The following is a 25,380-nucleotide window of genomic DNA, read 5'->3' as shown; positions in this document are numbered from 1 at the left end:
TAATAATAATAATAATAATAATAATAATAATAATAATAATAATAATGATAATACTCTAGACATTAACGCTAATAAAAGTGGTTTGAACGGAAGTTAAGGCCTCACCAAAATGATTGGAATTTATGAAGTGTTCTTTTTTTCCCATAAAAATTCAAACCTTGATTCCTCATCTTTCCTAATTGCTTTTATTTCTATCTATTTTTTCTTTATATTTGGTTTCAACAATACTTCTTAGCTAAACATCAGTAGATCAGTAATTATACCCATAGATGAATTACAAAATATCATTCCCTTTAGATAAATTATAAGAAATGAAATTAAAGCTTAGAAGATTGAAAGAAAGTAGTGATAAATCATAACAAAGTTAGTACAGTATTACGAGAGAATGGAATATTGATTGATTTTTTCTATCGAAGGACAAAAACAGTATTGCAAGAAAGTTGGAAAATTTGGAAATAAAGGTTAAGGGTTCTATACTATAGCTTCTGCCATTCATGTAGTTTTGATTGAATTTTGACCTACATTACTGAACGTACCTATGAAACCTAAACTCGAACAAAAACTAACATGAATTAAGTTTTAGTAACATTGAACATAGCACTTTATGAAACTGATTTTACAAGAAGAGGAACTAAATAGCCCACAATGAAGAGAAATTCTATCTGACCCATTTACTAGCATCCAATTCTTTCTTCACTCATTTACTGGTATCCAATTCTTTCTTCACTCATTTACTAGCATCCAATTCTTTCTTCACTCATTTACTAGCATCTAATTCTATCTGACACTCATTTACTAGCATCAAATTCTTTCTTTACTCATTTACTAGCATCCAATTCTTTCTTATGTCGATTGACCATATGAATTTTCAGGGAACACTTATGCGTGGCTCTATAGTTGCACTCTGTACAAGCATAGGGCTTCTCTCCGGTATGTCTTCGAATGTGGGTCTTCAGGTTCCCCTTCTGGGCGAAGGCGGCCGGGCAGTAGGGGCACTTGTGGGGCTTCTCCTTTGTGTGCACCATGTGGTGGCTCTTCAGAAGACTCTTGTAGTAGGTAACGAAGGGGCAAACCGAACAAGAATACGCCATTCTGTCTGGGGTGTTCGCTCGCTTCTTCACTTCCAGGGGAGGTGGTGTCTTTTCCTGAGAAAAAAGCAAGAGGAGTGTTAGTTATAAGGGGTTGTAGTAGGGACTTATAAACATATTTTCTAATCTAAAACTAACAGATAATGCTTGAAATGCAAAGAAAGCCTCTAAATAAGATCTATGCATATATGACTTACTGTGAGGACTCCAGAAGTAGTAGAAACCGGAGACTAACATTCATTTAAAAAGATATGCTAAGGTTAAAGTTCTAATCATATTTGGCCTTTTTTTAATTGAATAGAATATCAAGATATATGGAAATATCGATGATATTTGGTGTATCTACAAACAACCTAATATAATCTAACAGTTTAAAAAGAAGACAGCATTAAATAAGTCATTCATCACTGCAGAGATGCAACCAGTAAAAAGTTCACTTAACGGCTTGAACTTCGAAACTTCTAGAAATTGTAATTCATCATTTATATCATGATTCACAAATAATTCATCAAGTATAATTTAGAAAACACTGATGAATGAAGTCATCAAAAATATGTTGTAAGCTAGCACGAGTTAGCAAAATACCAAGACGAGGAAAAAGATATAAAAATACAACACAGCAGCTGCTCTTTTATGACAACTTCAGTTGTACATTTTCAAGCATGTGATGCATCCAACTTGTTGGTGATATAAATGACTTGTATATACTTAGTAATTTTGAAATAATATTGTTCCTTTGCAGGTAACATTATTAAAAGTATTTCATACCGAGATAGAAAAAGTAAAAAGGTTAATCTAATGTAAACTTCAGCCAGAGGTCCTTTGCGTCAGTAGGTATAGGAGGAGATGATGAAACTTCAGCCAACAAAATACCATAAAAAGTTAAAATATATCTGCATTGGTAAAATAAGGCATAAAATACCAGTCACCATTGAGAGGAAAGATGAATCCTTCAAGATAAAATTGAGAGGAAAGATGAATCCTTCAAGATAAAATTAGTATTCAACTAAATTCATAAATAGTCCCATGGATTAGAAAACAAGTCTATGTTCTGAAATAGGTTGACATTAGCTTAGACCTAAGAGTACCAGCCATTATTTCTTATCTTAAAATATTAAAATTGATAAAAGATTTCATTGATTAAGTAGCCTATTGGAATCATCCCTCCCCGGCAATCTGTTGGACGAGGGTTCGTGATCCAGTCAGGCTCGATATTTCTAGCAGTGTCTGCAACTTCAGCATCCTTGTGAGCTAGGGATGCGGGATTTGGAATATACTATAGGTCAGCTGCTGTGCCATCAGCACCCATTGCCTGGCCCTCCTTGGTCCTAACTTGATTGGGTTTGGGCACTGATCATGAGTATATTTAGTCAGTCTCTAAGACACTGTCCTTTCCCTTGTCTCTGCCAATTATGAGCGACTTTTAAACCTTTAAGCATCCTTATTTTGACACACAGGAGCCCTCAGTTTTTCTCTTTAGGCATGTGTTCCCAACGTAAAGGTTAGGTAAGCATCAACGGTGAAGATGATTTAGCCTGACGGTGCATGAGGGAAAACCATGCAGTTACCCTAAAGTAAAAGCTAGAAAAGACTAGTCGGTAAAACTAAATAAAAGAAGCAGGAACAGAGGTAAAATAGAATGACATGAAGCAAATGCAGTGAAGTGCTGAAACAATGCAGCATAGAACCTCAAGTAAAGCCTACAGTTTAGGTAACCATCGATCTCATTCGCCCAGCAGCATAACCATGGAATTTACAACCCAGTGCCTTCCTCCAAATTAGTATTTGTTTGGCAACGAATTTGATGAAAGCTTGCATTTCATTTTGTCAATCTAGATAGAAGTCCAGGATAGAAATATTTTTGTTAGATCACATCAATTTGAAAACCTTAAAATAAAACTTACAAATCTAATAAAAAACAAAAACAACTCTATATATATTAATTCAATAAGAAAAACTACACTTGCTTCATCTCACTAAATTTCTGTAAAAGTTATCTCAACTCCAAAAGGGTTTTATCCTTCCATCGCTCTTATTAACAATCCTTGTCCAATCTTCCTGCCTTTCATTTCCTCAAATTAACACAATTATCCTCAACTTTCCTGTCTTCCAAAGGCTTCAAACTATTTCCTGGTCTCAATTCCATTTTACCAAACAGCATCTCATCTAAAAATATCAATTATTCTAACCTCACATCATTACTCAGTTTCTTAGCCCACAACTTTGCCTCTATACTGGCCGAACATATTCCCTAGCATCCTGACAAGCATTAAGAAAACAAACACATCTAAGTTATTATAATCACCAATTCAGAATATACAAAGGAAGAGATCTCACAGTGGACGACATCGGAGATAGAAGAAATTGGAAACGCCTTTCAAGAAATAGCGACCCTGCACAGTGGGAAAAGGTTTATTCAAAGAAGAAGAAGATAAGAAGAGAGTAATAGATCTCAACTGAATACAGTAGATTGAAAGATAAAAATATCAAATTCAGCCGTCACGGTTTCCGAAAATTACCTCAGATCGAGTAAGCCTAATGTGAACAACATAAAAAAAACAAGTGACAGATAAACCATTTAAGAATCAGTATCTCAAGAAAGGTCTGGTCCAATACTTTTAATAAGTGGTACCAATGTGTAGCAATATATACAAAAATCAGTAATTGGAACATTTTTACTTACCTATGGTAACTTTTGAAAATCAGCTTGCCTATCTTCAAATGAATCATCTTCTTACTTCTCTTCAATACTGTCTGCAATTTAATAGATAATTTCCTATGAAGGGTTTATCTAACTATATGTACTTTCTCTCATTACTAACAAACATTAGTGATTGCCACATTCATTCTTTAATTAATGAATATGTGTAGTGTATACAGTATATGCATGCATATATACAGTATACTGCATGTATATATAAATGTATATATATGTGTATACAGTGGAACCCCAGAGTTCAAACATATCTGAACTCAAACAAATTGCTGTTTAAACAATTATCTTATACAACATTTTGGTCCTGGAATTCAAATAGGCAATGGCAACTTGCTAGAACCTCTGTGGCCGAGACATGTATTACCATTCAAAGCATTTACATGGAGAACACTCAGTTTCCTCCGTTGGCTTTTTTAGTTTTATATACAGTACTGTACGTACATTGTTTTTGTACATTTTGTTACCACTTATAATCTATGGGCTCAAAGAAAGTATGGGAAAGTTGGAAACCGCATTAGAATTAAATTAAAAATTCCAAGCGAGAGAGGTGTGTTTGTATGTGACCTACTCAGTTGACAAGTAGGTTTTAACTCTCCTTAATAAGGGTACAACAATGTCAAATTTTCATTTATTTCATGTGTTTGTTTCTGGCTTTGTTATATAACATAAACTTTGTGTGATTTCACATTCATTCTTACATTCTTATAAGGAATTAAATCAGCTTTTTCTTTATATGAGATGGCCCTTCATAGTGTTAGTTCTCCTGCAGTTTCAATAAGCCCTTTTAGGATGAGAGTTAGCCTTTTTCTATAAGTGGAATCTAGTAAAGTCAATTGCCACCAGGAACTAAATTTTATGCCTAGGTATACCTTAGATACAGTAATATTTCTACATCTCTTCATATCTTCAAAATTATCCCAAGGTTAATAATAAGAACAAGGAATTTATTCAATCTCTTTATACTCTACTTATTACATTGAGGATCTTACTATATTTTTCTATTTGTTTTTGCAAGGCAAGATTCATCCTAATAACAAGGTTCGACGTTTCTGTCAAAATCTTGCTTCCACCTTACTGAACTTTGGTAACAGGAATAAAAAATTTACCCAATTTGTAACTAGGACAAGGTAGAATATGAAACAGTTGTCAGTATTATTTGAAGGGCCTAATATACAATGCAGTATAAGTCCTATTCCATTAGGGTGATTAAACAATATCTAAATTAGCAGATTACCACATCTAATGGGGGTCCAATGCTACCCTCCATGTGAAAAAGTAGTTCACTCATCTACTAAACTGAAAATTAATTCCAAAATGTCTCTCAGCCTCTGATGTATAATCATACATGGATTAGCTTATACTATTCTTGTATTACTATTTAGAAAACATATACTGTAACACAAGAATGTTCTTGGCTATTTCTGACAGCAGACTACTTGCCATAAGAGGAACCACAGGAAATGTTGGGAATGCTGGATATATGCAGACAATTAACAGATTTGCTAACTCAGTCCTTACCCAATGGAATATGCTATGTACTCTCATATTAGTATACTGGAAAAAATTAGTAACATTTATCTGTTTCATTCAATCACTGAAAGTCAAAACTTAGTGAATTAAAAGCATTCTTTATCACTGAATATTTGGCCATTCAAATAATACTTACATACTTTGCTCTGCTCGTGTATCATACGCAAAATCAGACACATTTTTATCTTGTGCTTGGGTATGATACAGAAAATTCCACACATCTTGGTAGCAACCATAATATATTCTGCAAGACAGAAAATAAAAATAACTTACATTTGAAATTGTCCAAATGAATACTGAATTTCTTATTGCCTAACAAAGATGGGACCAGTCAAGGGTCTACTTATTTTAGAACATAGCAGAAAGAAGAAAAAAGCATTTTACACTAAACAGAATCTGAATAGTCAATGAATTTATGGAAAATATCTTATGGTGCCAGTAACTTCACTAAAAATAATCATACACAAAATTCCAAAAATGAAATAAAAATAATCTTGAATTCTTACTGGTTCAAATGAGAATTTAAAGTCAAAACAAATTTTTTACAATTCCTTTTGTCGTTAAGAAAAGACCAGAGAATTGGCTGGTGCCTAGAAAGCAAGCAAACCATCGGCTATAATTTGCAGTCGTCTGAAAATCCAAAGAAATAAAGTTCAATGTGAACTCTATAAAGTAGATGATGGGAAATCAAAGATATCGCACTTCAATATTCATCACGTTTCTTTTTCATTTCAAAACACTTTCCTATGGTAAAAAAAAGTATTATAAAAATAAACTACTGTACCACAACATGAGAGAGAGAGAGAGAGAGAGAGAGAGAGAGAGAGAGAGAGAGAGAAAAAATGTACTTGAATAGTTTGAAATGGTCTCCTTCGAATAGTACATAAAAGACCATCTTCGATTGACATTTTAGCCATTTGCAGTTATAAAAGTAACAGACCCACAATCCATGGTGATCTTTGCAACCAATAATTAGTTGGGTCATTTTATACATAGAAACTTGAAGCTAACTTGAATATTGATAAAAGTCTTTTGCTTTTTCATCCCATAATAAAAAACTAGGTTTTCAAGACCCAAGCCTTTTTCTAATTGACTTTATCTGAATCATCTTAGCACATAAACTATTAAGAGATAGGATTTTATAACTTCTTTCCTTAATATAGATGAATACATTTCCTTTCATTCCCTCATAAAATATATTATTTTCATTGTTCATTACTTCTCTAGTAGTTTATTTACTGTATTTCCTTGTTTCCTTTCCTCACTAGACTATTTTTACCAGTTGGAACCCTTGGGCTTACAGCATCCTGCTTTTCCAAATAAGGTTGTAGCTTAGCTAGTAATAATAATAATATAAAAAGTTACATATTTTGGAAAATATTGATGTGCAATAGAGAGAAAAAGGGTAATACAGGTAATTGGAAATAAAATATGTCCAACGATGCTGACGGGTGTAGAAACATCTAGAAAATGAATTTATCCAATGGCTCTCAAAGGAGTTAAGAATTTGATGATATCAATACACCAGTGGTAAACCTGGTTAGATCTAAGAGGTACTGTATATCTATTTTGAACATGATAACGATTTGGTTTAAATTTTTATACCAAACTTGAAAAGTATGTGTAAATATTTTTATCCATAATGCACTTAGTTCTGTTTTGATAAATTAATTCCAATTACAAATATTACCTACATCTTTTACGCAAATTTCAGCATTCATCTGAATATTAATTGATGGCATCATCTTGAATTCTTGAAGAGGAGGTCATTATACAATGTGATACAATTTCATAAACCAGTAAAAATTACAACAGTAATCAGCAGAGTACAAATGATATCAACGGTTTAATGCACAATCACTGAGGTAACTGACGGCCTTAATAAGCAAAGGAAAATGTTAGTAATTCTCCAATTGCCACATCCAGGTACCATAACATCAATTGACACTGGCATTCTGGTCTTTATGGTGATTGGCAAAGTGAAACCTGAGTGTTGATTTCCGTGAGGCTCTGTAAGGACATTTTGGACAAGTGAAGGGTTTCTCCCCGGTGTGCCTTCGTATATGAGCGTTCAAGTTTCCCTTGAGAGAGAAGGCAGCCTCACAGTAGGGACACTTATGAGGCCTTTCGCCAGTATGTACTAAACGGTGCTGCTCCAGGTGGGATCTATTTGCTGTGACATACGGACACTGGAAACAGTTATATACCTTGTAGCCTTCGGGGGTTTCTCCTTCAAGGTACATCTGCGGAAGAGAAAAAAAAATACTTTAAGTGAGGAGGTAACTAGAGGAATAATTTTTTCTAAAATTATAAAATTAAGGTCTGGATGATACTGCTGACCTATTATTTGGTTACATCTATGTTTGGTGTTGTTCAAGAGCCCGTTCAATTTTCTTAAAATATTTTCACCCGAAAAATTCCTTGATTAAAATGGAAAGAAAAATAAGTTTTCTAAAAAAACATAAATTGGTTCTCGGAGTGTTAACAGCAGACGTCAATGGGACAGTAAATCAAAGTCCCCTATTTACCCTCATCCTTTCGTCAAAAAGAACAAAATGACATTTATTGAAGATAATAGGAAGAAGGAAAGACGAAGGTCTTATAAGAATATCAAAATTTTAAAGGGTAAAAAATAGTCACCAAATGCATCATTGATAGTGTTGCCAGTTTCAAAAGTGTAGAAAAAGGAAATTGCCACTTCCCAGCTTTTGGTTTGATACATTTAAAGGCCAGGACAAACAATAAATAAATAGATAAATAAATGATATAGAGTTAAGACATGATGTAAAGTGGATGATTTAGATAAGGAAGAAAACATAGTCTGTGTTTCCGATGAATAGCTTACTTCCTATAAAAATCAAACTTATACGCAATATGATAATTTCTTTAGATTGTGACATACATACATATACCAAGGCACTTCCCCCAATTTTTGGGGGGTAGCTGACATCAAACAAATGAAAAAAAAAGGGGGGGGGGACCTCTCCTCTCTATGTTCCTCCCAGCCTGACAAGGGACTAAACTGAGTTCGGCTGGTACTGCTAGATTGTGACACCACCCACAATTGTCAATCTAGTCTAGCCAAAGAAAATGGCATTCCTTAATTACAAGGTTCAAAGAATTTTACTTTCCATCAACTATCAAGCTTTGAAATGAGAATATGGACCCTGTTGCTCTTATTTCTACAATTTTACATCATTTACACTTCTTAACCCTTTTACTCCCTGGCTATTTGGAACTTTCCAGCACTTAACCCCCAGGCATTTTCTTTTTCAAGCACATTTTGCAATATATTTCTTTTAAATCGCTCTAACAGCCTTAATTTTCGTCATAGAAAGGTCAGATTGGTCTCATTCTTTTGGAAATGCCTGAAGTTTCTCAAAAAGTTATCAAAAATATGCAATAAAATGTAATTAGCCGTTTTTTGCAAGGACGTACCGGTACATCCATGGGGGTAAAGGGATGAGTTTTATGAAATGTATCAGTACGTCCATTGGGGGTAAAGGGGTTAAGATGCTTTGAGTTAAGTGTCTACTAACACTATTTCAAGACCAACTGGGAGTTGTTCAACGTTCTTTTTATTGTATCAACTGGATCTGGTCTTGATACAGGTATAAGATCATTTGATAAATTGAATCCTTCATAAGATTATGTAACATGAAGTTCTTTATAATTTCAAGAGAATCTCTCTACAGGACCCATTCTCAGAGGGTTACAGTAATTTGGAGCTGTTAACCTCCCTTTCATAAATGACCAGGGAATTGTGGGATCTTAAAGAGAAATAATTAAAATTTTGATAAATTTTCCCACATCATCATACTCTCAAGAATATAACTATTGGTTAAGAATTGCAATTATATGAATAAAAAATATTGTAAGAAATGACCAATTGCTGGCATTATTTTTCTGTTAAAAGTGCAGAGAAAATACTTTACTTCAAGTACAAAGACGGTATTATAACAATATAATTATTTTAAATACCCAATATCATAATTTCTAATCACTGATGAAGTATGGATAGTCTTACTTTAAGGGAGCAGTAAATTTAAGAATTAGTTAGTTACTTTGCTTAATGAAAGATATATAACATGTGCAGTATTGAATATAATGCACATACCAATGATTTGCATTGTTCTACATTAAGACCCAGGCCTACATGGCTGAGGACTATGAAGCTTGAAGTAGATGATGAATGGAGAAGTATTGAATTAAAAGCTCAAGAAATAATTATAAATCATAACTACTCTTTCATGCCTATTTCTGACCTTTCTGAATCCCTACATATTCTCAGTCATCCCATTCCATTCATCCAAATCATAACGAAATAATTCCAGTCACCAAAGGAAGTTCAAAACATACTTTTTGGGCTCAGGCTATGTTGTCTTGATGGAAGGTTCCTTCAGTAGCTTCCTAGGGTATATTTGATTACAGTGGATATTCCCAGAGAATCAAACTAAAGGTCTCCAGAATTCTAACTCCTGGCGCGAATATCCTTAAAGTTGCCTTTTAGGATATCGCATAATAACAGGGGACGTCTTCTTGACACGCCACATAGCTATCTGCATCCCACATAGCATTTACGCTTCGAGGGGGAAAAGTGGCTTTTTCATGGATGCTTGGCATTGTTTGTGTCTTTTCACAAACTTTAATAGAAAACTGCAAGAATATCACTTGCATATCAATGAAGTACTCAAGTAAACAATAATGATTTAAAAATTGTTTCTTCTTCACTCAATAAATTAAGTATTGGACTGTAATTGTTCAGTGGCTACTTTCCAGTTGGTAAGGATAAAAGAGAATTTTTAAATATGGTAAGGAACTCTTCTAGGAGGAGGACACTCCAAAATCAAACCATTGTTCTCTAGTCTTGGGTAGTGCCATAACCTCTGTACCGTGGTCTCCAACTGCCTTAGGTTAGAGTTCTCTTGCTTGAGGGTACACTCGGGCACACTATTCTATCTGTTCCCTTATTTCCTTTCCTTACTGGCCTATTTTCCCTGATGGGGCCCATGGACTTGTAGTATCCAGCTTTTCCAAACAGGGTTGTAGCTCTGCTAATAATAATAATAATAATAATAATAATGAACACATCTGAACCTTCGCTGGTGCTATGGAGGAATGAAAGTAGGGGGGTGGGGAGGTGTAGGGGTGAAGGGAGTATAGTCATTGTAGGGGATGTTGATGAAGGAGAGGTCTAACTGGTGAGGGACCTATGGTCGTGGTTCTATCACACCCCAGTAACTATACCGACACTCATTGAGTGAGCAAGCTGGGTTAATTCCTGCCATTCCATGCCTTCCTTTTTTCTCTGGTATATTTAGCAATATTTATGCCTTAGAAATGGTGCTATAAGGAGCATTTCACGGAGCGACACAGGTCGAGCCCAGAAATAATAATAATAATAATAATAATAACCAGTTTAAAAGATTAGACAGATGACTTATGTTACTTTATCTCAGTATCCAGCGACAGGATATGAAATGTTACAGAAGTAAGATAAACATTAAGATAGGCAGACTTTATAAAACCCAAGTAAAAATTTACAAAAGAGTTTTTAAGTTTCCTATTGCGCCAATCAATAATTTATGTCACAGGGGCAATTTCTTCCAGTTAAATGTATTCCATAACATAAAGCAACAAATAACACAAAAATGCAAAAAAATTATTGTTATGAAACGCTATGTTCATAACACTTCTCTCTCTGGAAACTTGGTTTTATAACGATGTATATCCTAAAACTAGAAATTTCCTGTTTTCTTTCCTTTCAATAGGATTAGGCTTCTAGTAGATTACTGAGATAATGTCAGATAATGGCAATAATCCCGGTTTAGTATACCACAGCACCTTTGTTTTTTCAGTTTTAACGTAGTCCTCACTTAATTCAGTAGTATCGATGTGTACCCCCTCCAGATTGGGTGGTTTTTCTAATTTAGGTTATTAGTGATAATAAGGGATGTCTTCAAGATTTGTTAGTAATTCCTGTGAGAGTTGATTACTGGAGTTATTGCTCGGAGATCATGATCCTTCTGTTTGTGTCCTGTGCCCGAATGGTGCGATTTAGATAACTATTGTGAAGAATGTGATTACTTCCGGTTCCTCTCATGGAGAAGTATGTTCATATGATAGGCGACCAAATTAAGAATCCGAACAACATGTTTAACGTCTAGTTCTTAGGAAAACTCAAGACAACTAGGTTAGTTGATTACAGTAAGGTCTCTAAGTCCATACATTCACTCTTAATATTAATATTTCATTTAATTCCCATTAATTACATTACTAAATTACTAAATAATTGCTGAAATATATCCCGGAATCTGTTAGATTAAAAATTAAATTTTTTCTCTTTATGATAACCTTGCTAATGCTGAAACAAAGCCTCCTTACATATACTTTAGGATTTATTCCTATAAAACTAACTTAAATTGTCACAGAAAATAAAAAAAGGCAATTTGCAATTCACGCAAATGGAAAATTATTTATCTTTAACTACTTATAATAGTAAGTTTGAGAGCATTAGAAAATGCAGGAAAAAAAATCAATAAAGAATGTAATTTGTTCAACAGCTTGAAGTCAGGCAGTTAAGACACAGACCATAGCGACAAAAATATTTCCTTTCAACTGTGCTCATACAAGCATCTTTATCCATTCATTCATTTAGATTAGTTATGTTTTAACCAGCATTAAGTGTATAGAGCATACTTCTTTTCAGCAAAACTTACAGTAACAGCTTTTCTTCAATATTACAGCGAAGAGTAATCTAGTAACCATACAATGCTGCAATACAAAAGCTAAAAGAGTACTGAATAATTCAAAATCTCTCGAGAAATACTCACGTCCAGCACTTTGTTTACGAAGCATTTCCTTCCTCCTCATTGGAGTGGTGTCGGAGCATGTGGCACTGCAGGGAGTACAGCTGGATTGCACGGTAACTGCATTTCGTGCAGGCGTACGGCTTCTCTCCCGTGTGAGTCCTCATGTGAGTTTTCATGTTTCCTTTCTGGGAGAATGATGCCGGGCAGTAAGGGCACGCGAAGGGCCTCTCCCTCGTGTGAACAAGCAGATGGCTCTTCAGGTGGATCCTCTTAGTCGTGGTGTAAGGACAGTAGGGACAGCTGTGTGCCTTAGAAGTTGCGTCTCTCCCGGTCACATCCTGAGGCAATGATTCATGTTAAGTTTGAGGAATGCATACATATTTCTTTAATACATAACACAATGGACTTTAGTATAGCAGGTTCATTTGATATAAATTTTTCCAACTGAGTAAATGAAGACTTAATATAACCCATAGGTAAAACCAATAAGATTACAAAACATTCCATATTAAAATTCTTACATCTTCATCTCTATCATGTGAATGACTTTGATATGCATTCATTTCACATAAAAAATAATATTCAATATTTCACTTTTCATCCAAAGAAATACGGTACTGTATTATGTTTCTGTCCCTCATTATAATTCATATTCTCAATCTAAATCAATTAAATAAAAATGGAAGCTCTCAAAGTCATAATAGAGTCAAGGTCAGTATGACCTCTTCACACACGCGCAAGAGGTATTAAACAACGTGGAAGGTATCAAGAGAGATTTATGGGTATTTAAAGAGACTAGGAAAACCACATAGCAGAGCCACCTGCTTTACTTACAATTTTATTGAATATGATAATCAACTTCTATTAAATAAAATCTGCAGTATACATTCTCAACGGTTATTCAAACTACTCTATGATTTCTCCAATGAAGATATCCGAGAACTCATCAATAAATTGCGGAATAAACCATAATTCTTTTTTTTTATTTACAAATGGTTCTTAAAACTTGAACCTAAAATCACAAGTAAAATCTACCAAACTTTCATTCTTGTAAGAAACACCCACTATGTATGGTGACAAAAACTGAGCCATTCTTAAATGAAGCACTCACAAAACTAAGGCTCTCCAGAGCTCAAGTGCTATTCTTTATTGCTTCAATGTCTTCTAAAAACATTCTTCTTTTCATAATAGAAAGCGTACTTCGATATACTGTACATAGAGTACAAAATTTTGAAAAATTTGTTCATAAATCACTGAAATATGAGTTTGAAAACTGTCAATTTTCAAACTTTTTTCTTGTGATTTTGAATTTTCCCACTCGGTCCCTGGAGACCCTTGGTACACTATTGTGAATGCCTCAAATCAAGCTGGAACAAGCACGCACAACAGGCAGAGTTTGCAAAACAGGATGTATAAGAATCTTTCAACAAATGAAAGGTAAAATACAGAAAGTTTTGGATTGCACTTGACTTACCTCTTAATAATGAAAGCGTCTGTTATTTCAAATATTCTCTTTCCAAATCAAATACCGCTGTCATACAGGATACACAAATCATTAAAATGATTATGCTAACTTAAACAGTCTTAATTGCCTTCATTTTCCTAAATACTCTGATGTATTATTATGAAGTAATTACAAATAACTATCTAAGATAATGTCCTCCTTACATGAACATAGAAAACATTGTCATTAAGCAGTATGCGCACTTTCTATCACCGAGCCTCTCTCTCAAAAAAAATTTAATTTGGGAATGTGCTAAAACATAAGCATTAAAAAAATGAATCTTATATTCACAGCGAAAGTAAAGCTTCCATCAACTTTATTCAAATCTGAAGTACATTGTAAATACAGTTTACAACATTACTAATGAACAGCATCTTTATTACATGAAACCTAAATGAATGTTGTGGTAAACATATTGGCCACACATCCCATAACACTCTACTTCCACTAACTGCTTCCTCTTCTTCCAATGACTGAAAGATAACCGACAAACATTTGTCTGTTTTATCTAATTAAAATAAAAAAAGGAGAGTAACAATGATTTGTAGTTAATAAGACAAAACTGAAACCAGTGACTTCTTAACTTGCACATTCTTAAACTTTTAGAATAAATCACAATTAATCTCCATCATGAGTGTGTGTAAAAGTCTGTTTGGACTTCCTTTCTCATTGGAATATCTTGCGGTATTACTACATGTACATTTGAGGGCCATGACTGCGAAAGAGAAAGTTGCTTCACGAGATACCAATTTAAAATTGAATATTATCACTATCTTATCATTTTATGCTGATCCCAACTACAAAATTCCTAAATGACTACAGACTATTGGACAAAATTCATTCACCTTACTATGGCCAAAAACAGACATTAGCGGGATATATGAGGTAACAGCTATTAAAGCAAAGTGATTACTGCTCCCCTTCTAACTTTTCTACTCCAAAAAGCAGAATTCCTGTTCTGCCTTTTTCTCAGTTTTATTTTCCATTAACAAAAGCCCTGAGAATAATTTCCTGCATGAAGATAATATCATTAGTCGATGATAATCTTCACAGATTAAGACCTAATAACGATTTCAATTATGTTTCTCTTTTGTTTCACTTCACAATACAGTTTTATTAAAATGTTACAAACTAAAAAAGCATGCCATATACGATATTTTTGTAAATAAAAAAAACATTAATTATCCTTTTCTATTAATTTAAGAAAAATAGAAACTGGGTAGACATTTACTAGACATCTTTGAGCCTTCGGAACATGGAAAAATGCTCGTGCTCCTTTTAGAAATAATACTTCCCCTTCTGAACAGTAGGTTGTTGAATGTATTGGTAATTTTTAAGCATAAAATAAAATAACACTGGATTGGAATACTTGACTTATAAATACTCATGATCCCTTATTAGTGATATAGCCAGGGGTCACCAATATTCTAAACAGAATGATATAGTAACTGAATAAAATCACTTTGAGCTGCTGCTGAATTATGCCACACCACTGCTCAAGAAAAATAATGCTGTAAATGTATCAGTTCAGGGACAAAGAGAAATGTCAGTGGGTGTGTGGTATGTGTGAGAAACACTACTAGGTCTTCTGATTATTCCCACTCGAAGAGTGGCTCAGCAAATGCCTCTGAAGCGTGGCTTTGCGGAAAGCTCGATACGGGCACTTCGTACACGCAAACGGCCTCTCTCCCGTGTGCCTGCGCATGTGAACATTCAGGTTGCCCTTCTGGGTAAACGAAGCCGGACAACACGGACAGAAGAATGGCTTTGCCCCAGGATGCATCAACACGTGACACCGGAGCTTCATCTCGGACGTTGTCGTGAAAGAGCACGAGCGACAGTAGTAGGTTTGGCTGCCTTTCTGAGGGTTCACATTCCTATCCTGTGAAAAAAAAAAAAAGAGGTGAAAACTAGATCAATTCCTGCAGAGCGAATACTGTACAGTACTTTTAAAGGATAACTTCAAGGAAATCCAGTTGATTTAAAAGGATTATATGGAGCCAAAGAAAATTACACTGAGAAACGTAGTGCATAGTATCGTTTCAAATTGGAAATGATTATCAACCTGAAATGATATCTGCTTCAATATCTATCCATAAATTTTTGCCAGCTTTGAAATTTGTTTAAATAAAGACAGTTTTTGGAAAACGCCAAATAACAACAGGTGATGCTATAAAACATGAAGTGTAATCGTGTTCATAGATACTGTACTCTTTTAGCCAATAAAACATCACAGAAGACTATTATGCATTAATCAGAAAAAAAATATTTCAAAGTATTTATATTTAGCTCTCTAAGACCATTGTGAGTATAAAACTACCCTAACAATATATTCCAGACTCTTTCACACATTTCATCTTGTTCTGTGCTGACCTTCCACTACATTCAATCACTTGAAATCATGTCAGCAATAATTATAATCAAATACATCATTTAAAAAGATAAAAGGCAATATGTTCTTGTAAAATAAAGTATCTTCAATACAGCAAGTATTATCCTACTGTACATTGCCATCCAAAGAAGCAAGATTTTGTGATCTAAGATAATTTCTACCAAAGATGAAGAAAAGAAAATACAATATATGTGAAAAAATGCATTCACACATCAAACAAGAGAGAAAATGTCTTTTGCATTGTTTGCCACCTGTAGGATGATCACCTCACTGAGCCCTCTCATTTTTTTTAAGGCATAAAACTCTCAGAGACAGCCCCTCACGTCAGTTTTTCTTCCTTCTTCATCTCTTTATCTCTACGACCTCGCTATGACCCAAATTGACTGGCTAATAACCAAAAATGTTATTTATTGTTTAGAAGTATCGATACAATCTTTACTTTTAGGAAACCGTATTTCTGTTTACTTTCATCCTGTCCGAGACTGAAATGCAGTGCTGTAGCATTACCAGCTACATATCATACCAAAAATGAGAGAGAGAGAGAGAGAGAGAGAGAGAAAGAGAGAGAGAGAAATTATTGTAGCAATTTCTAATCCCCTACATTGCTTATCCTTTTTCACAAGAATTAATCAATCAACAATTAGGAAATTCATATGAAAACACATAGAATTACACAATATTTTTTCTAAAATCGCACTTGAAAATTCTCGTAAGACATAGAAACCGAGATAAGGTTGGGAAAAACGGCGTAAAGTGGATTAGATTTTTGTATTTATTACATAAGGACAAACAATGTAAAGACTAACCGATGTAAAAGGGGTATTAATTCATTAAAAATAATTGATTATCAAGTAATAAATTCCATTACAGAATAAAATAAATTTGAGAGTAGTTCAGGATGGGCAGCAAACCCCATAAAGTTGCTAAAATAGTGAGGAAATCTTTTTTTTAAATATGTTGTATTTGCTCCTTAATTTCCATCTCGGCTTTTGAAAATAATTGAAAACGATACTATTTTTCAACATTTCATTTTATTCTTTAGAAGTTTACTCAGAACACTTCATAGGTATCTATTAAATCTTTTGAACAAAATCAATCAGAAGTAATTGATACATAGATGGAAAGTGCAACACTCTTATAAGATAAAAATGCAAAATAGTGATAAATCAAGGCATGACCTTTTTGGAGAAATCCTCAAGACAATGACATAACTGAGCATATGTCAGTTTGATTCAAATCATTACAAAATGCACCTTTATATACAGTACCAAGACTCTTAAAACCTCAAATTCGAATCCTGTGATTTTGTTTTATAAATGGCAATTTCCAAATCTGTCAAGTTACAAAGATTCATCCTATGAGAGTACAGTACGTCTGAACCACTCAACCCTGAATGTAAATCTCAAACGTAATACCTCACAATGGTTTACTGGAGATGTTTAAATAATGAAACAATTTCACATCAAAATATTAACGTATATAGTAGATACACACTGTTAAACACAAACATAAAAACCATTAATGCAGATTTATCCAGCTATACGTAGAACTCTCGCGAACAGTAATCAAAATCTGATCTCCAAATTCTTTGTCAGGGTTATGTAGTGATATCTTTGCTGTTTAGTAAAGGTCTTTAAGATTTGTATTAGTCCTTGTGAATCTATTAGATAATGAAAAGCTTTAGGTGATCTCAATCTCAATTCCAGAAAAACATAAATAATAAATAAATAAATACAGTATATATATATTATATATATGTATGTATATATATATATATATATATATATATATATATATATATATTATATATATGCATATATATATATATATATATATATATATATATATATATATATATATATATATATATATATATATATATATATATATATATATATATATATATATATATATATATATATATATATATATATATATATATATATATATATATTTCTCCCTTCAACCTGCCTAACTTTTGCTTGATATATACTCTGACGTACTGCAAAATAAATTTCGTACATGAAAGGACATTACCTTACTTGAATATCTGATGTCGTCTCTGCATGTGTCTCTTCATGACATGCAGTTGGGTGGATCGGTATGGACACACTGAACAGGCGAACGGTTTCTCCCCCGTGTGTATGCGCATGTGCGTTTGCATATTTGCTTTTTGCGAGAACCTAGACGGACAATAGGGACAGAAGAAAGGTTTCTCTCCAGTATGGATCAGAATATGTTGCTTTACCTTTGCCTTGTGCAATGAGGTGTAAGAGCAATATGTGCACTGGAATTTTTTGACGCTCGTACCCCCTTCCAGAACTTCCAGGCGAGGCTCCACATTGTGAACCTGCGGAAGAGGAAATTGGGCTTTTTAATGGAGCGTTCATGAATTCATAAGCAACCTTCTGCCACATCTTTTAATCTAAATTCTTGATGTTTCTTTTTGTACAAAACCAAATAATAATTTTGACTCCAGTTACAATTGTTGAGATGATCGTAACTTGAATAGGAACTAAAATTACTTAAAATTTGAATATATAATTATGATTATACAGTATAGATAGCATAGTAAGCAATATCATGCTCATATAGTTCATTGTCTCTGTATTACAAGCATACAAAGAAACAATCATTCCTCTGATCCACTGTTTCGCTAACTTTCCCTCATACAGTTTATCGTGTTGTTTTACTTATTATCAGTAACAGCCCGCCATTAAGATACTACCACTAAAGACTTTTTGGGGCCATTTGATTGACCAGATAGTACTACTTTGGATTGCTCTCTAGTTTGGTTAATTTTTCCTTTGCTTACACATACACTGAATATTCTGGTCGATTCTTTAAACATTTTCCTATTTCTTCATACACCTGACAACACTAAGAGAACCTAAAGATTCTTCTTTGCTCAAGGAGTTAACTACTGCACTGTAATTGTTCAGAGGCTACTTTCCTCTTGGTGAGGGTAGAAGAGAGACTTCAGCTATGGTAAACAGCTCTTCTAGAAGGACACTCCAAAATTAAATCATTGTTCTCTAGTCCTGGGTAGTATCATAGTCTTCCACTGTCTTGGATTAGAGTTCTCTGGCTTGAGGGTATGCTCAAGCACACTATTTCATGTTTCCTTATTTCCTTTCATTGGGCTATTTTCCCTGTTGGACCCCTTGGGCTTATAGCATCCTGCTTTTCCGACTAGAGTTGTAGCATAGCTAGTAATACTAATAATCTTTAACGCCATCAACTTTTAATTTACTTTTATTCTTCAATTTCTTAACATATGTACCCTCAACTTTATGCTGAGTGTTTCCTTATCAAATTCGTGGTCTACCCATGGTAAGCATCCAAAAAGTTTGAAGATATTAAGATATGTTGCAAGACCATTATGGTTTTCAAAATAGATAGTTTTTGGTGAATGGAATTAATACCATTCAAACTATCCCCCTCTTCTATCATCCATGTTAACAAAAAAAATCTAAAATAACCGTGGTAGCCTATTGGAAACGTCCCTGCCTGACGATCTACTGGACTGGGGGTCAAGACTCATTCAAGCTTAATATTTTCTTGTATTGTATGTAACATCACCATCATTGTGAGCTACAGATGGGGCATTTGGGGAAGCCTATAGGTCTACCTACTGACTTATCAGCTGCCATTGTCTGGCCCTCCATCATCCTACCTTGGGTGGAGAGGGGCCTTTAGCACTAGTCATATGTATATATGGTCAGTCTCTGGGGTATTGTCTTGCTAGGACACTGGCACTGTCTCTTGCCTCTGATATTTACGATAAATTTTAAAACTTTTTAACCCCGGACTACATTAATTTCAAAATAGCATCTCTTCAGTTGGCTCTTTTCTTCGGAGATTCACAAGTTCCTTAAATTTTCTCTCAGTATTTACTTCCTAGAAACTTATTATTTTTCCCCTAAAACTTTTACTCACGCTATTCTTGACTCTACATTCTTCTACTCTACCACCTTCTTCCTGATAACCTTATCGATCCTTCTGAACAAAATGCAATCTGAAACAAATTTAGGAGACATATCTTACTATCCTATGGCAACCACAGCTAAAGCAATGCAAAAAAAAACAAAGGAAAACATAAAATATAGGAGAAACGAAAAAAGTATGCTTGTGTACCAGGGTCAATCGGAAGAGAACTGCCAGCTAGACAAAGAAAGCCATATGTTCATCCAGGTTGAAAAGGGGACCACCAGAGAAATTAAGAGCATTAAAGTTGGGCGGGGAATTCTAGAAACCTTTTAGAGTTTGTCGTCAAACCTGTTTCGTCTGTTTTACGTGATAAAACCTTATATTACAGAAAAAACAAAAAGGTAGAAAATAGCACCCAGAGCTTTTACATGATTAACCACATCATTTTGTACGCTGATGATGTGCGAGTAAATACATAAGTCATGTGACCTTTGTGATTTTAAATCATAATATATAAATATATATATATATATATATATATATATATATATATATATATATATATATATATATATGTATATATATATATACATATATATATATATATATATATATATATATATATATATACAATGTATATATCACAACAATTGACACTTAATAAGATTATAATATGTATCATACCACAAAAAAAAGGAAATGTTTAAATATAATAGTTTTCTTACTAAGAGATTTTACTTTAATGCTTTTGACTATCATCCCCAGACATATTTCTTAGCTATATATAATTGCATCGTCTGTGGCCCAACCACAAATATAATAGAGAAGTAGACAGTCGACTTACCCATTCATCATTATTCCAAGATGAATTGATATCATTAAGTATTTATGGGTCTATCTTTGGAGGAGCAACTCCATGCCCTATGGTAGGAGTGTAAGAATACTACCACTGTGCGTAAGCCCTGCGTGTCGTAGAAAGTGACTAAAAGGACAGCTACTGCCCTGCAAGTCTTGCTTTTAAAAAAAGGTTAGGCCCATTGCCAACAACTGTGGAAAACGGTTGCCTTGCACTTGGGATGATTAAGTCAAAGGTTAGATTCACCGCCAATAACTGTGGTTGATGGCTACAAGGTCATATAATTGTAAAAACCCTCTGCCAAAATACAATGTCTTTAACAAATCCTTCTTAAATTACTCTTTCTCATTCTCGAAAGACTCTGGAAGCCAGTGTGTTGTTCCCACATTATTATTATTATTATTATTATTATTATTATTATTACTGCTAGTTATGCTACAACCCTAAATGGAAAAGCTAGAGGCTATAAGCCCAAGGGCTCCAATAGGGAAAAATAGCTCAATGAGGAAAGGAAATATGGAAATAAATAAATGATACAAGAAATAATGAACAGTTAAAATAAAATATTTTAAAAACAGTAACGTCAAAACAGATATTTCATATATAAACTATAAAAACTTATTTCAGCCTGTCCAACATAACATTTGCTCCAAGTTTGAACTTTAGAAGTTCTAGTGATTCAACTACCCAATCATTCCACAACTTGGTCACAGACAACAGATTTGGGATCCAACAATGATTTCGAACATTAAATTTTAACCCTTTATATAACACCAAAACTGCTGTGTTACTCACCTTCAACGATGTGAAAACCAACAGGTTGTAATGAAGCACAAAAAGGCCAAAACAGCAAGGAGGTATTTGTTGTTGCCATATTACACTGCCACACTTGTTGGCTCGACAGTAAGCTCTACACAGGACAGAAACGGCTTTACTTTCACAATACAATTCTTTATTCAAACAAATACACAATCATCGTGAAAGAACTGCACCTAAAATCATGAAAACAAAACCAATCTGTTTGTTAAGAAAATCAACATTAGTAATTTCTTGAAAGAGATCAACCTCGTAGAAAAGCTTTTCTCTGAGCTGTTGATAAATGTTTCACTATCTTCATGCTCAAACACATCCATATTTGGTCATCCCCCTTTGGATAGTTAACTATCATTCATATACAGTATATATAAAAAAGTAATTTAACATAAAGGAACTAATAATCTTCTACATCAGCAAAATAAAGGGATTTTGACGAAGGAAAAATCTATTTCTGGGCGAGGAACCTGTGTCGCCCAGTGAAATGCTCCTCTAGCACCATTTCTAAGGCATAGATACTGCTGAATATACCAGAGAAAAAAAAAAAGAGATGCATGGAACGCCAGGAATAAACCTAGCTCGCTCACTCACTGAGTGTCAGTATAGAAAACTGGGGCGTGATTGAACCATGACCATAGATCCCTCCCAATTAGACCTTTCCTTCATCAACATCCCAAAATAATTTAACTTACAAACTAAGCAGCAAGACTAATATTAATACTAATACGTAATAATAATGTCCTCGTGTGCTATATTTCAACAAGCGCTGAAAATACAAAATTTACATTTCTGAAAAGTATTTACATGCCTTATGCCATAGAAACTCTAAATCTACAGTATGTATATACTATACAGCCTCTGTTAATTAATAAAGTAAATGCATCCCTGTGAAAGCTAGTTATCAAAAAAAAAAAAATAAATAAAATAACTGCACATTTCTTCCAAATTTTTCTAAATATAACTCTCTCCACTTCAAGGTGGATAATTATAACACAGGGCAACAGCATTAATCCACTTTTCCTAGGACACTAATCATAATTTCACTCTATTTTGACATTAGTAGCTGGGTTCTAACATAACAAAAGCCAGAAGATGGCAAAAGAGTATTAGCTGATCTGAATTTCCCTATCCAACAAAGAAAACTGGTCATGCACCTCAACATATGACTGTATAATCGCTATTACAGGATGCACATTGTAAGCACACTTTTTCAAACGAGAGGAAAATATAATAAAATTATATGTAATGTATCCTGTAAGTGGTTTGTTTGTTTCCTCACCTAAAACACACCTTTGTTTCATTCCAAGTACTACTGTGAATTTTGCTGAATAAAGTCTTATTCGTTGGACACTGTCAGTTACGACATTATGCCACAAGGCCTAATAGTTGGGTCCCATAGAGAACTAAGTATGGTTTCTATTCCGCAGTATGTATATGACACCAAGCTGCTTGATGAGCAGAGAAGAGGAATATAGGGGTCGAGAGAAAAGTTTTATTTATCTTAAGGCCAATAAAGGTTAGCTTAGTAAATATTAGCTACTGTATAGGACTCACAGGTAAGACTCTTCAAAATATCTGTTGTATTAATTCTATGTACTGTATTTCCAAGTGTGACTGCATCTCTAAATTTAGATAGATTACCAAACAATTGTCAAGTAATTTCCTTTACTTTTCTGATAATGATCTACAATATCTTTAAACTGAATCATATCTCAGTGTGCAGAAAGCATGCAATCTGGATTTTACAATGGAAATTAGCTTGTTTGACCTATTGTCAAAAAAAGAAAAAAGATGTCGTGGCTGAACTTCATTGCCTTACTACATCCGGACACATTCGAGATCTTAAAATGCTTTGGAAATCACTTCTTCATCCCTACTGCTATCCTTGGTTCATCTTTTTTTTAAACCAATGCATATTCTTTTAATTCTATCTAGAGCCCTTCACCAAGGCCCTTCTCTGATTCTTCCTTCAATTTATTACATCTTTCACTTAAGCCTTCCTTCTGTTTACCCATTCTTTCCCCATGACCAGTCCATCTCAGGTTCTCGTTTCTGTTCCTCCTTCCTTCTGAACTATACATAATTAATGGTCTGCTTATGGTACAATAGTTACTTATTTTACATTTATTTGAATCTCTTTCTCAAACACTACCTTTACCCCCTCCCTTCCTTTCTAACAAGCTGCATTGAACCTACTTTCAACCTCAGCTACACGTACGCCACCTCCACGTTTTAAATATATCTTATAAATACCCTATCCCTTCCTGCATACTAGACACCTGCCACAATCTGTAATCTTTCGGTGAGATCACTAGATCATCAGCATTTAAAAATTCCTGTAAATTTCCGCTCCTAACCCCATCACTCGACACCTCTGTAATCAGCACAAAAAGAAAGGGACTAAAGGTCGACTCTAGATGCAAACCCATTCTTGAACACTTTCTTTCTTGAAGTCCAAAATATTTCTTTCCTTAGTATTCTATCAAATGCCATTTGAGGTCTACGAATGAACTGTTTGAGCTTATCATAAAGGCAGCATTAACCTCACCTCTCCCTCTAATTAATTACTGTTGGATGAATAAGAAACTTAAATTATTAACCCTTTTACCCCCAAAGGACGTACTGGTACGTTTCACAAAAGCCATCCCTTTACCCCCATGGACGTACCGGTACGTCCTTGCAAAAAAATGCTATGAAAATTAGTTTTTCATATTTTTTGATAATTTTTTCAGAAAATTCAGGCATTTTCCAAGAGAATGAGACCAACCTGACCTCTCTATGACAAAAATTAAGGCTGTTAGAGCAATTTAAAGAAAATATACTGCAAAATGTGCTGGGAATAAAATAACCCCCTGGGGGTTAACTGTTGGAAATTTCCAAATACCCCGGGGGTAAAAGGGTTAACATTTAAACTGGGGAAATCTAGGCGAAATCTAACTGAGGCCCTTTGCATCAATAGGCATAGGAAGAGATGATGATGAGTTGATAATTGCATTTTGGTTCCTGAAATCTTTTTATAACATAACTTAAAAAAAAAATCATGGTTGTGTCATTCTGCCTCATTTCACTTATATAAATCTTTGGTCCCCAATTGGGCATTGAAAATATAAATACTTTAAGTCGAGATACCAATCCACAAGAGCATTCACAATTTATACATTTGTGCATCTAATTAGAAGTGGAATCCTTTGGATATGAATCTAATTAATTGTATTTACTTATAACCAAAGAACAGGAATCACTTCTGATAATCAACTCCATAAAATATTAATGTTCACAATACAGAGTTGTCATTAAATCTTAATTGCATGAGTTCCATTCACATACAAAAATTCTTGCAATTTACAAATAATAACGAACTTGTTCGTTATTCAACTTAATAAAACTAATCTTACAATCAATTCAACATATCAATAGCACCAAATTACTCTCTTGTATATTAAACTAGAATGAAGTCTCTGAACATTTGCTTCTCTCTCGAAACTGGGTTTGTTATCAACGTCTCTAAAATTTAAAATTTCCTGTTTTCTTTCTTTACAATAGGCTTAAGGGTATTGCCTTTTCAGTTCTCTCTCATCGTTCTAACATTAGTACTGTAGTATCAATGTGTATACCCCTAATATTGTGTGGATTTTGTGATTTAGGTTCTTGTCGATATTATTGTTATTATTATTATTACTAGCTAGGCTATAACCGTAATTGGAAAAGCAAAAGGCTACAAGCTCAAGGTCTCCATTGG

At 34.0% G+C, this 25,380-nt stretch overlaps 1 protein-coding gene across 9 annotated transcripts in view; it reads right to left on the bottom strand.

The window, feature by feature from the left end:
* The window catches only part of LOC137624307 (zinc finger and BTB domain-containing protein 14-like), a 156,790-nt gene that overhangs the window by 15,405 nt on the left and 116,005 nt on the right, over nucleotides 1–25,380 (bottom strand). The window contains exons 6-7 of one of the 9 annotated variants that reach the window (XM_068354913.1): nucleotides 12,168–12,484; nucleotides 7,439–7,577 (exon numbers count right to left, since the gene is read on the bottom strand). The exons of 3 other annotated variants lie outside the window; for them this stretch is intronic. In XM_068354913.1, coding sequence (XP_068211014.1) covers nucleotides 12,182–12,484 — 303 coding nt within the window. In that variant the 3' untranslated portion in view covers nucleotides 7,439–7,577; nucleotides 12,168–12,181. Of the gene's footprint in view, nucleotides 1–803; nucleotides 1,146–6,802; nucleotides 7,578–12,167; nucleotides 12,485–13,948; nucleotides 15,533–18,079; nucleotides 18,393–25,380 lie in introns of those variants that run through there. 5 more of the 9 variants (XM_068354905.1, XM_068354909.1, XM_068354904.1 and 2 more) reach the window with 5 other exon arrangements.

The sequence above is a fragment of the Palaemon carinicauda genome, chromosome 31, assembly GCF_036898095.1.
Source record: "Palaemon carinicauda isolate YSFRI2023 chromosome 31, ASM3689809v2, whole genome shotgun sequence".
Classification (NCBI taxonomy): domain Eukaryota; kingdom Metazoa; phylum Arthropoda; class Malacostraca; order Decapoda; family Palaemonidae; genus Palaemon; species Palaemon carinicauda.
This window is presented reverse-complemented; position numbering and strand designations above follow the sequence as displayed.